At 49.2% G+C, this 12500-nt stretch overlaps 1 protein-coding gene across 1 annotated transcript in view; it reads right to left on the bottom strand.

Annotated features, from left to right (window-relative positions):
• The window catches only part of arb2a (ARB2 cotranscriptional regulator A), a 157110-nt gene that overhangs the window by 134964 nt on the left and 9646 nt on the right, over positions 1–12500 (bottom strand). Inside the window, exons 5-6 of the mRNA XM_080839549.1 lie at positions 4280–4345; positions 2712–2903 (exon numbers count right to left, since the gene is read on the bottom strand). Of these exons, the coding sequence (XP_080695675.1) occupies positions 2712–2903; positions 4280–4345 (258 nt within the window). The remainder of the gene's footprint in view (positions 1–2711; positions 2904–4279; positions 4346–12500) is intronic.

The following is a 12500-nucleotide window of genomic DNA, read 5'->3' as shown; positions in this document are numbered from 1 at the left end:
AACACAAGTCAGTCTGCTGCTGTGGTCAGAATGCTGGGAGTAGAGATTATGGTTTAATCTATGTGGTTTTACATCACAAACATTGGTGTGTGTGTGTGTGTGTGTGTGTGTGTGTGTGTGTGTGTGTGTGTGTGTGTGTGTGTGTGTGTGTGTGTGTGTGTGTGTGTATGTGTGTGTTTGTTTGTTTGTGTTTGTTGTTTGTGTGTGTATGCATACGTATGTATACATCAGAATGAAAAACTGTGGCTGAAACACCCTCCAGTTTGTCTTCCTCCCATCTCCCTGCAGATAGACACACACGCACAAACACACACACACACAAACACAAACAAACACACCATCTCCCTGCAGACAGAACTCACAGCACATTTAGCAAGTTACACCAAAGATCTCTAACTGAAACAGCCTTTCAAATAACCAAACCAGATAGGCAATAGAAATAACCACAGCAGATCAATAATGAAAGCTGACATGGGCAAAACCTTCTTCTAATGAACTAATGAAGGGAAATAGAAATAGAACAAGACATAGAAGACATGATCACAAAGTTGAGGAAGACTGGGCTGGTGTGGTAGAGGAAAAAAGATGAAAGCCCAAACAACACTGATACGAGACCAGCCTCCGTCTCCACTCGGCTAATCATTCATCATCTCCGCCCGCGACACACAACTGATCCCCGATCAGCTATACGGAGACACAGGAACAGTAACAACATCCGACACTGTTGTCGAGCCCCGTGCACTGTGCTGACGCTGCCGCGTCAACCATCAATTGTGGCTGGGAGCAGCCTAGTCGAGCAGGTAAGGAGACGCCAGCCTCAGCCTCAGCCTCAGCCTCAGCCTCCAGGCCTCTCCCAGCCCTCCACCCCTCCACCCCAGCGCTAAATTCCATTATGATGATGTCCTGGAGTAGGCAGCAGACTGGCCTGCTTATGGTGATGAATGGCTGGGCCTCCAGACTGGAGCGGTGCGGTGCTGTGCTGTGCTTGGCCCGGCTGTCAGCCCACTTTACTTCTGGAGGGGAAGAGGCTGAGGAAATGCAATAACCTGACTTACCGGGGATCTGTGGGCCGCAACGCGCTGTGGATGTGGTGTGCTACACACACACACACACCTGCGCGTGCGTACACACACACACACACACACACACACACACACACACACACACACACGCGCACACACACGCATGCACTTACACTCACAGATATACAAGCTTAACCGCTCACATATTTTTCAGTGTTTATACTGATCCATCCTCTGCTTCCACAAAAATACACAGACACACAGACACACAGACACACAGACACACACACACACACACACAGACAAACAGACACACAGACACACACACACACACCTACTCTCTATGCAGTCCAATAGCTGTGAGTTGAGAGGTGGGAGGAAACCAGCAGCCATAGGCGCTTGCATCTTTATGACATTTACAGGCTTGGGGGGGGGTGGTGGGCAGTGGAGTGTGTGTGTGTGTGTGTGTGTGTGTGGGTGGGGTGGGGGGGAGGGTTTGTCTTCTAAGTGGATTTGAACGTGGAGTGCCGCACAGGTGATGAAATTAGCGCGGTGGCGCTGCAAGTCCCAGCCGCCTCCCCGCGCGCCGCCCGCCGCCCAGCACCACACCAGCAGGGACCACGCCTCCATCCCTCCCTCCCTCCCCCACAACAACCACAAATTGAAATTACACTCTGAACGCACGTACATGTTTATATTGGTTGATGTGGGTATACATACCCGCACACGCCCACATACACAGGCCCACATACACACACACACACACACAAAGATACTTGAGTTGTGCAAGTGGCAAGGGGAAAGAAAAAAAATGAAAATAAGACACGGCAGAAGACGTTCCACAGAGCTGCAACCCTAGGGCTTCCCACACACTCCCGCACGGACAGACCCACAATCCTGCTCTTTTAAGTCTGAACTTTCAAATGGCACAAGGCAAAGGCTTCTTTGAACTTTTCTAAATACAAACATACATATATATATTTTTCTTTGTGGAAATAAATGCTACTTTGAAAAACTACCTTTCCCAGAGCAGCAGTGGAATCCATAATTGTCTGTGTGTGTGGTAACGAGAAGGAGAGCGCGTGTGCGGACCGCTGAGATCTCACCCACTGGCCTGTAACCTGAGCGGAGAGGCTTTCCGACACCCCCAGCGGTCGGCTGCCCCTCTACCCACCGCCGCGCGCCCACCCTCCTGCCAGGCTGCCCTTTTCAGGGAGCTCTCCAAAAAACCACAGCCAAAAACAACGGCAGCACCACGGCCCCACTGGCACCCCCCACTCGAGCGCTGGCCGCTACCTGGCCTCTAAGCGCCGCTTGGCTCCCTTACCCCGGGCACAGAGGGGGCTGACAGATGTGATCAGGGCATCAGTGGAGCTCCACACAGAGCCCAGGCCACAGAAACAAACACAGCCTCAGCCTCAGCCTCAGCCTCAGCCACAGACACAGGCACAGGCACAGGCACAGGCACAGACACAGACACAGACACAGACACAGACACAGACACAGACACAGAGATCCTCATTTGTCACATATCAGAAAGGATCTGTGCAACAATTACACACAATAGAAGATGGACCTGCCGTCTCCAAACCCCCTCATGTAATGAATGCACTGAATTATTCCCTTCTAAGCTGAATTAAGCCGTTTGCTGTTCAGATGCACTGTCAGGCCGTGGGCCAGGTTCCCTACCTCAATGGCGCGCTTGATGAAGGGGAGCTGGGAGCCGCTGTCCATGTCGTCGTTGATGATGAGCCGGCGGGCCCACTGGCCGGCCCGCACCACCCCGCTCCCCTGGATCAGAACCAGCAGCCGGTCCGGGTTGGACAGCGCGTCCTCACTCATGTACATGAAGGTCTTTGGTTCGTCCTCCGTGGCGTCCACCTTGAAAGCATGGGCATCGCTATCAGACTCTGAGGAGTTACAGGGCCTCTTCATATCATATCACACCAATGAGAGACTTTTGGCATTTCACTGGGCTGATTAGGATCCATTCCTTTCTTTGTCATCTCTAGCACTCATAGTCTTTACTGTTTAAGGCTTTCATTGAGGCTCTTCAGAAGGGAACAAATGTGTTAACTCTACACTCTCTACATTAGTTAGAAATCTTGCAAAGATACTATGCTAATATTTCATATACATTTTAATCTACTTTGACTATATCAGATTTCCATCACTTTTCAAAGCCAGCATGAGGACCAAAGGGTGAAAACAAACTTGCTGAGGATGCAGTTAAACAACATGAGTGTGTACTGGAGGATAGCGAGCGTGTTTGCGTTCGTTATCTGTTTGTCCGTTTCACAGACATGAGAGCATGTCCACTGCCGTAGATTAGGAGGCATCCTCTGGCATTCTGGGAACTCTAGATCCCCACGCCGTGTGCCAAAAACTATATTTGCCTTTTATTTCAATAAAGTAGAGCAGCACGGGAAAACAAACACTGGGATGACTCAGAGCCAGGAATCATTCGGAACGAACTCCGCCACTCCGAGATTAACAGCGGAGCAGTTCAAAGTAGTCACCTCCTATCTGTGTGAGGTCTGGGACCACATTTAGCCATGTAAAATTGCATGGACGGAAAACAATTCCTGTCCACAAAAATGGACCATCACTTTTTCCATGTTTCCTCACACACTATAACCTTGTAGCCGAGGTCATCTTGTTATAACCAGCTTTCAGCTTGTCCCAGGCAAATACACGTACCTGATCTTCCAACCACTAAGTAAACAGCCGAAGGTGGGGTATATAAGCCTATATAAAGCCTCTTCATACTGACTGATTTAGATTTAGATGGTTATATATTGGGGGATGATGAATATCAACACTTCACCTAAAATAATTTGAAAGTTTTTTGGTATTTTTTTTTTTTTTCAAGCAGGAAGCCAGAGTTTTTTTTTTCTAAAAACATTCTTTGTGGGAAGGAGAGGAGCAGCCACTGTGACTAAGTCCGGGTGACAAATAAAGTACCTCTGAGCTCATTTGGAAGCAAAACAGATTACAGAACAGCTTCGCTCACTTTTTGAAAACGACGTGTCACAATACATTTAATTTGCACGGCGGGCCGCACGCACGCTAACAAAACCAAGGCAGTTAGGAGGCTTATTCCGAATCCTTCCTTCCACGGGAGAGCGTCCATCATAATCGGGCACAGAGACGGCGTCCTATTTACATCCATTTCTCCTCATTAATCCCTCATTTAATCTTGGGGAGAATAAATCAAACGGCCCACAACCTCTCCCTCTTTACTCCGCAGCGCTTACCGGCAGGATTTCTCTTGTCAAGTTGCACTCTTCCTCCAAGCGTTCGTAAACATATTGCGTGATGATCTGACAGGGAAAAGGAGAGAGAGAGAGGGGAGAAAAAAAGAAAGAAGTCAATGAGTTTCAGCTATGGCATTTTAACTGACACCAATTCTGATGCAAACCTATCTCCCATCAGCCCTGTGGGCCCACACACAAACAAATACCAAACACACACACACACATAGAATATAGAGAGCTGCATCCCCAAGACTAAAACAAGATTTCAAATGAGTGTGAGAAATGCTGGCTAGGCCTTTGAACATATGGGAAATGTAGGAGTATACATTTAGCCTGTAGACACTCAGAGATTGAGAGAGGGAGAGATTCAGAGCGAGAGTGTGAGAGAGAGAGAGAGAGAGAGAGAGAGAGAGAGAGAGAGAGAGAGAGAGAGAGAGAGAGGGAGAGAGAAATAGATATAGAGAGAGACAGAGAGAGTGAGAGAGATTTAGAGAGAAAAGAGATAGAGAGAGAGAGTGAGAGAGAGAGAGAGAGAGAGAGAGAGAGAGTGAGAGAGAGAGATAAGTGGGGCAGCTAGGGAGCAGGCTAGAGCAGAGCAGAACAGCGTGAGAGTGTGTGTATGTGTGTGTGTATGTGTGTGTGTATGTGTGTGTGTATGTGTGTATGTATGTGTGTGTGTGTGTGTGTATGTATGTGTGTGTTTGTGTGTGTGTGTGTGTGTGTGTATGTGTGTGTGTATGTATGTGTGTGTGTGTGTATGTGTGTGTGGTGGAGATGTCAGCCAAAAGGCAGAAATCTCAACTACAAGAGAACGAGTTGATGTAAGGTATGTTTATCCCCCGAGCTACATTGCTAAGAAACATGTATAGGGTGTAATTTCATCCCAGGGCCAAAAGTTTCATGGCTCAATGACATCAACAACTTTCTCTGTTTCTCTCCCGGCCGCCTGCCTGCCTGCCGACCTCCACCAGCCCCCCACTCCCATCCCAGCCCCCCACTATCCACCCCAGACCCCCCCACCCTCACGCTCACTGACTCCCAGCAGCTGGAATCACAGGGCCTTCCGCTGCGCCATGCTTGTGTACGTGGGCGAAGAGGACGGCTGTGTGGAGGCCGTGGTTTGGCTCGAGTTTGGCGGATAGCTGCGTGCATGAGCCGGCATTCGTGTACGTGTGGTGTGTGTGTGGTGTGTGTGTGAGGAGACAAGCGGTGAGCGGTCTTTACTAGGGCTTCGGCGTCTGAGGCTTTGCGGTAGGCAGGGGGGGGGGCGGCGAGGCTCTTGGTCGGGATCCGGAACGGCTGAGATCCAAGACGCCGGTCTGGGGCGACCAAAAGTCACACCGATGAGGACACATGTAAGCAATCAAAGCCCAGTGGCACCGAACTGGTCAGTGTGACCCACTGCCACCCGGAAAAAAAAAAATACGAGACTCTCCGGCTGCGGCAGGGATTTAAAACAGGACACTTGTTGTTTACTTCCATTCCATTAGCATTATGCCGGCGGACAATGTGTGGTTGAACGAGATTAATTATCTTAACTGAGGGCCACAGTGTTTCTATCTAACGCTGGAGTAAACACTGGCCACACATGCTGTTTGGAACGAGAGAGCGCTGTTGGCTAGGTGGTTCATTTGACCTTTGGACATGGTAAATATTTAGGACACGGCCATTTTGGAGAAGGCTCCCTCCAGTCACGGACCGCCAGAATCCGATACGGCAGAGCCAGACGGAGCTCAGCTCTTGGCTTCTGACTCTCTGTTTACCTTGCCGTGCAGAGCTGTGTGTTCCGGTGTCGTGGAACGCTGAAAATAGGCTTCGGTGACAGGACCTCTGAGACGGCACGGCGGAACGCGCGAGGAGAGATGACACTTGTGCTTTTTGAACCAGAAATATCTTCCCGTTGCACGTCACATCGTGTAAGTCTCTGCCAAGCGCATAAGGGTTCGGTAATAACAGTAATAATAACAATCACTCATTTGTTCTGCCCATGAGAATACACTACCGAGTGCTGATCTGATTTCACACCAGCGGCAAAACAGGGGAAAACACAGGGGAAAACACACACACACATATACACAAAGACATACACACATACACACACACACACATACATACACAAACACACACACATACACAAAGACATACACACACATTATGACCAAATTGGATGATGCGATGAGACATTAAAACTGATCAGCCTCCAAACAAGAGCAAATAAGATGACGGGTGTCGCCCCTCTGCCGGTGAGCGGCAAGCGGTCGAAATGAACGGGGGCTCCCCTGCCAACCGGTACAGGCCGCCTGGCATTGCCTAATTGGCTCAAATGTCACTCGGCTTGATGAGGACTCAAATGATTGTGAGGCGCAATATGCTTTCTGTTTAATGACATCGATACGTCGGCAGAAATTTCATTTGCGCTTACATTAGCTTTGCCTGGTGCCTCAGGTGGCTCCGGGGCCATCTTATATGGAGGTGTTTGTGTGTGTGTGTGTGTGTGTGTGTGTGTGTGTGTGTGTGTGTGTGTGTGTGTGTGTGTGTGTGGCGTGTGTGCATGCGTGCGTGCGTGCGTGCGTGCGTGCGTGTGGGGGTGGTCTCTGAGGGATAAAAGGGGGTTAGGGGGGAGTGTTTCCGGTGGGGGCTGATCTGTGCATGCATCTTGAGTTTGTGTGTTTCTGTGACTGGGTATGCTCTGGCATGTGGTGGGTGTTTGCAGCGGGAAGAGGGGGGTGGGGGGGGTGGGGGGGGGGGTTGAGTGCATCTGTGCAGCACTGAGATGCCTTTGTTTGATTTGACTGACAGGACTTTGGTTTGGAAGCGAGCTTAAGCTAGGCATACGGAGGACTACAGCAGAAAGAGGAACACACGTACGCAAAAGCAAACACGCACACACACACACACACACACATACACACACACACGCAAAGACACACACAGATACACACGCACACACACACACACACACACACACACACACACACACACACACACACACACACACAGACACACAAAAAGAGAGAAACACAGACAATCTAACTTAGATCAGACAAGAAAAATCCCTGTGCGACCACAATCATGCAGTGTCAGTTGAAAGTGGACCAATCTCCTGGAAAGCAAAGCCAGTGTTGGAGAGTGTGCTGAACGGCTGTCTGAATGTGAAACACGGATGTTCTACCAAGCACCTCTTTAATCTACAGCATGCATGTCCTCTCCCAACAAAGCCAATTCAAGTATTATCTTCTAAGTTTAAAAACACACATTTTTGGTCTAATGAAGTGTGGCCGCCTGTTCCCTCTGAAGGTTGTTCCTTGAGGACGTTTGCTGACGGGGAGGAAGAGTGGAGGCTAGAAAGAGAAGAAGAAGAAGAGGAGGAGGAGGAAGCGGTGGGGAGCAGCCTCATCTGCTCTGTCCTATCTGCGTAATTACAAAGCCTCTCCGTCTAGTAATTAACACCCTCTTATTAGTTTCTTAATAGAGAGCCCGCAGGTAGGAATGCCAAGTGACGCTAAACTCCCTGGCACACATTAGCATGACAATGCCATGCACCAGCATGCTAAAGAATGGAGCCCGCTGACTGACTAGCTAACTCCAGCATGCTAAAGAATGGAGGCCCACTGACTGACTAGCTAACTCCAGCATGCTAAAGAATGGAGGCCCACTGACTGACTAGCAAACTAACTCCAGCATGCTAAAGAATGGAGGCCCACTGACTGACTAGCAAACTAACTCCAGCATGCTAAAGAATGGAGGCCCACTGACTGACTAGCTAACTCCAGCATGCTAAAGAATGGAGGCCCACTGACTGACTAGCTAACTCCAGCATGCTAAAGAATGGAGGCCCACTGACTGACTAGCAAACTAACTCCAGCATGCTAAAGAATGGAGGCCCACTGACTGACTAGCAAACTAACTCCAGCATGATAAAGAATGGAGGCCCACTGACTGACTAGCTAACTCCAGCATGCTAAAGAATGGAGGCCCACTGACTGACTAGCTAACTCCAGCATGCTAAAGAATGGAGGCCCACTGACTGACTAGCTAACTCCAGCATGCTAAAGAATGGAGGTCCACTGACTGACTAGCAAACTAACTCCAGCATGCTAAAGAATGGAGGCCCACTGACTGACTAGCAAACTAACTCCAGCATGCTAAAGAATGGAGGCCCACTGACTGACTAGCTAACTCCAGCATGCTAAAGAATGGAGGCCCACTGACTGACTAGCTAACTCCAGCATGCTAAAGAATGGAGGCCCACTGACTGACTAGCTAACTCCAGCATGCTAAAGAATGGAGGCCCACTGACTGACTAGCTAACTCCAGCATGCTAAAGAATGGAGGCCCACTGACTGACTAGCTAACTCCAGCATGCTAAAGAATGGAGGCCCACTGACTGACTAGCAGACTCCAGGCTGAGGAGGCCAGACACCTGCAGCATTCTCTACCTCTCTCTCTCTCTCTCTCTCTCTCTCCCTCTCTCTCTCAGTCCACACAACTGGCCCGCTAAGCTACAGCACACAGAGGCATTCTTCGATGGACTGCTTACAACAGCAGTGTAGTGAAGATGACAGAGGAGACTCCCCCTGGTAGGAGCCACACAGCACGGAGTTCACAGTGGTCGTGTCACTACCTCAAACCAGCGATGGTTCAACCGCTGAATGTGCCAATGTGCTGTTCGGACATCTTGGATCGCCTTAAAAGAGTGGAGTATACGCCAACAGATCTTAGTGTGCCTGTGTGTGTGTGTGTGTGGCTGTGTGTGAGTGAGTGAGTGAGTGTGTTATGGTAACCACTATCATTAACGGTGACAAAACAAATGACTAAATCAATGTTTAAATGTTTGTCTTATTATGATATTAGCAATTTCTTAAACATACACACAAATGTACACACAAACACACACTTACACTCACACTCACACAAAGCAACACACGTCAGCTCAATCACTAAAAGCCACTTAGCCAGTGGGTACTGAATGTCCATAACATCAAAGGTGTTTACATAATGACAAAGCAAAAGAAAGCAAGTCAGGGAAAGATACTCAAAGAAAAGAGGAAAGAAAGAGAGAGAGAAAAAGAAAGTGAGAAAATCCCAACAAACACACTCAGAAGTAAGCATGTTCAAAACCAACTAAACAAGCGGAAGGTAAGCAGAAGGGGGACAGACAGACAGACAGACAGACAAACAGACAGACAGAAAGACAGACAGGCAGAAAGACAGACAGAATGACAGACTGACAGAGCTGGAAAGAGGAGTGTAAAAAATGTGTTTATTTTAAAAGGAGGCAGAGATTTAAAATAGAGCTCATTGTTGGATTATTTCAAGTCCTCTCCCCCCACCCCTTCCTTTCCATTCGTCTTCTTATTTCTTTTTTCCCTTTTTTTTTTTTCATCAAAGGCCTGCTGCTCGGAAGGGAACAAAGCAGGTTCACTTAAAGAGAAATTCCCTATAGGTCGTCTTTCTCTCTTTCCCTCTCACACACACACTCTCTCTCTGTTGTATGTGTCTGTGGGACATTTACTCTCATGTGCCAAGAATCTCTCTCTCTCACACACACACACACACACACACACACACACACACACACACACACACACACACACACACACACACACACACACACACACACACACACACACACACACACACACACACACACACACACACACACACACACACACACACACACACACACACACACACACACACACAGTTTCCCTTGTAATATGCTCTGCATGCATCTCCTAATAGTGAGTTTAATGACCACCTCAGGTGTTGCTTGGAAAGGTAATGGAGGGGTCTCTTGTAAAGCACACCCCTGTCTACCTGTGCGTATGTCTGTTTGTCTGCCTGTATCTGTCTGTCTCTCGCACACTCCCTGTGGGGTTTGAGGAGAGATGAGACGAGGTGGATCAGAAAAGACAGCTGCCATTTTGTTCCCTTTTAAAGAGTGATCCCTCCTTAACAGTCAGCCAAAAGCACCGTGAATGACACCGCTGTGTGCATGCCAGGCAGCCTCCAGGCGGGAGAAACAGACAGATAGCTGGCTGTTAGGAGCTCTTATGGTTTAGCACACACACTCACACGTATACACACACACACACACACACACACACACACACACACACACACACACAGGGCACAAATGACCCTTGAAGTTATGATGCTGTAAAGGCCACATAAACTCATTTATGCTGGCATGCTGCCACCTAGGCTGGCACACCTCGTGGGTCTCTTCCTGAGATCCCGTGCCACGTCCTCCAGTGGTGCTGCTGTGCACACCCCCCACCCCCACCCCACCACTGTACGCATGGCAGCAGCCGCAGTAGCCTGGGCAATGTCAAACATACACTGGCAGCTATACCACTCCCAAAGCGATAGGAGCTCCAGATAAATTGCACAATACTGTGTAATATGAAAGAGAGAGAGAAAAGAGAGAGACAGAGAGACAGAGAGAGAGATACATAATAATGTTGCCATCTGGCCAAACCCAGCGCTCTGCTTCATTAGAATATTCTCTCTCTCTTTCTCTCCCTCTTTCTCTCGCTGTCTGTCTCTGGTTCTCTCTCTCCCTCTCTTCATCACTCCGTCTCTCTGTCATGGCACAGACGCGGGGTTGAGGAGAGGAGAAGAGAAGAATCCCTGTTTATTAACGGCTTAATATAGCTCCATCTGGAGGGACGCATACGCTCTCCACCTATCAGAGGAGAGCTATCACATCACTGCCATGCTTACAGCCAATGTACAACAGCACACCCCAGCCTGACCTGACCTGCACACACACACACACACACACACACACACACACACACACACACACACACACACACACACACACACACACACACACACACACACACACACACACACACACACACACACCACACACCCACACACCCACACACCCACACACCCACATTCTCGACTCAAGTCAGACACATACACACACACACACACACATCTCACCCAAAAGCCTATGGGCTCATGTACAATGCGTGTATGTGTGTGTGTGTGTGTGTGTGTGTGTATGTGTATGTGTATGCATGTGAAGCGTGATATGCAGGTGAACTCAAGAATCAGATAAGGATGCTGAATGGATGAAAGGACAACATGCCAAAAAACTGCCAAAATCCAGGGGTCTTAATAATGTACCCACTACACACATACCTGCCCAACTGTAGGCACAGAGTCAAACCTGCAACAGCGGAACACAAATATATCTTAAAACCCGCTTAAAACTCACTTAAAAGCAATAAACTGAATCATTTGAATCATTGTTCTTTTAGCCGCAAGGGACATTCCTTATGCTTTGGCAGTCTAGGAGTTTGCTACCGTTAGCTGCCTGACGAGAAAAGCAGGTTTTAAAACTCTTTCATCTGTCTTCAACATCTGTACAGTCCTTGCGTCTCCAAAACATTTCCCACACTCTCCACTCACAGAGCCACAGACCATTACCCAGAATCCCCTGCATCTGAGCCTCTGATCAGCTAATGAAAGCAGACGGCTCCTCAAAGGGGCGTCCTCAAACTCCTCTAACATCTCATTCAGCGCCATCAGGTCCAGGGGTCTGGTCAGGAGGGGAGCGTGGAGGCCTGGGGAGCGTGGGAGGGGTGGTGGAGGATATCAAAGCTAGAGTGGAGCCCAGAGAGGGATACAGGATGCTGTGGCCTCAGCCTGCCGCTAGCCAGCTTACCCCAGCTGTTAGCTGGGCTTCCCCCCCCCCTCCTCCTCCTCCTCCTCCTCTTTTTCTTCCTGAGGGCTGTCAGCAGCGTGTCTCTGTGCCATCTTCGCCCTCCATTCAGACGGGGCTGAAGTGCAAATTGGACATCTGGTGTCACCGCCACACTCACAATAACACTGTTGTCTCTCTCTCTCCGCACACAGCCACCACACCACACCACACCCCTCCCTCTCTCCTTCTCTCCGTTCTTTTCCACTCCCCTTCTCCTCTCCTCTCCTCTCTTTCTCTTCTGTTCTCCTCTCCTCTCCCACCAGCCTCGCTTGCGTCTGACACACACACACACACACACACACACACACACACACACACACACACACACACACACACACACACACACACACACACACACACACACACACACAACACAAACACACACAAGGGCTTCCTTTCTCCCTGAGATGCCCAAGACAAGCGGAGCTGCCTGTTCACCTAGCCAATGGAACCCAATGGCCCTTAGCCAAGTTCTCCCATCACCTCTGTCCACAC

The sequence above is a fragment of the Sprattus sprattus genome, assembly GCF_963457725.1.
Source record: "Sprattus sprattus genome assembly, chromosome: 5".
NCBI classification, from domain to species: domain Eukaryota; kingdom Metazoa; phylum Chordata; class Actinopteri; order Clupeiformes; family Clupeidae; genus Sprattus; species Sprattus sprattus.
The sequence above is the reverse complement of the archived record's forward strand: the minus strand, read 5'-3'. Positions and strand labels throughout refer to the sequence as shown.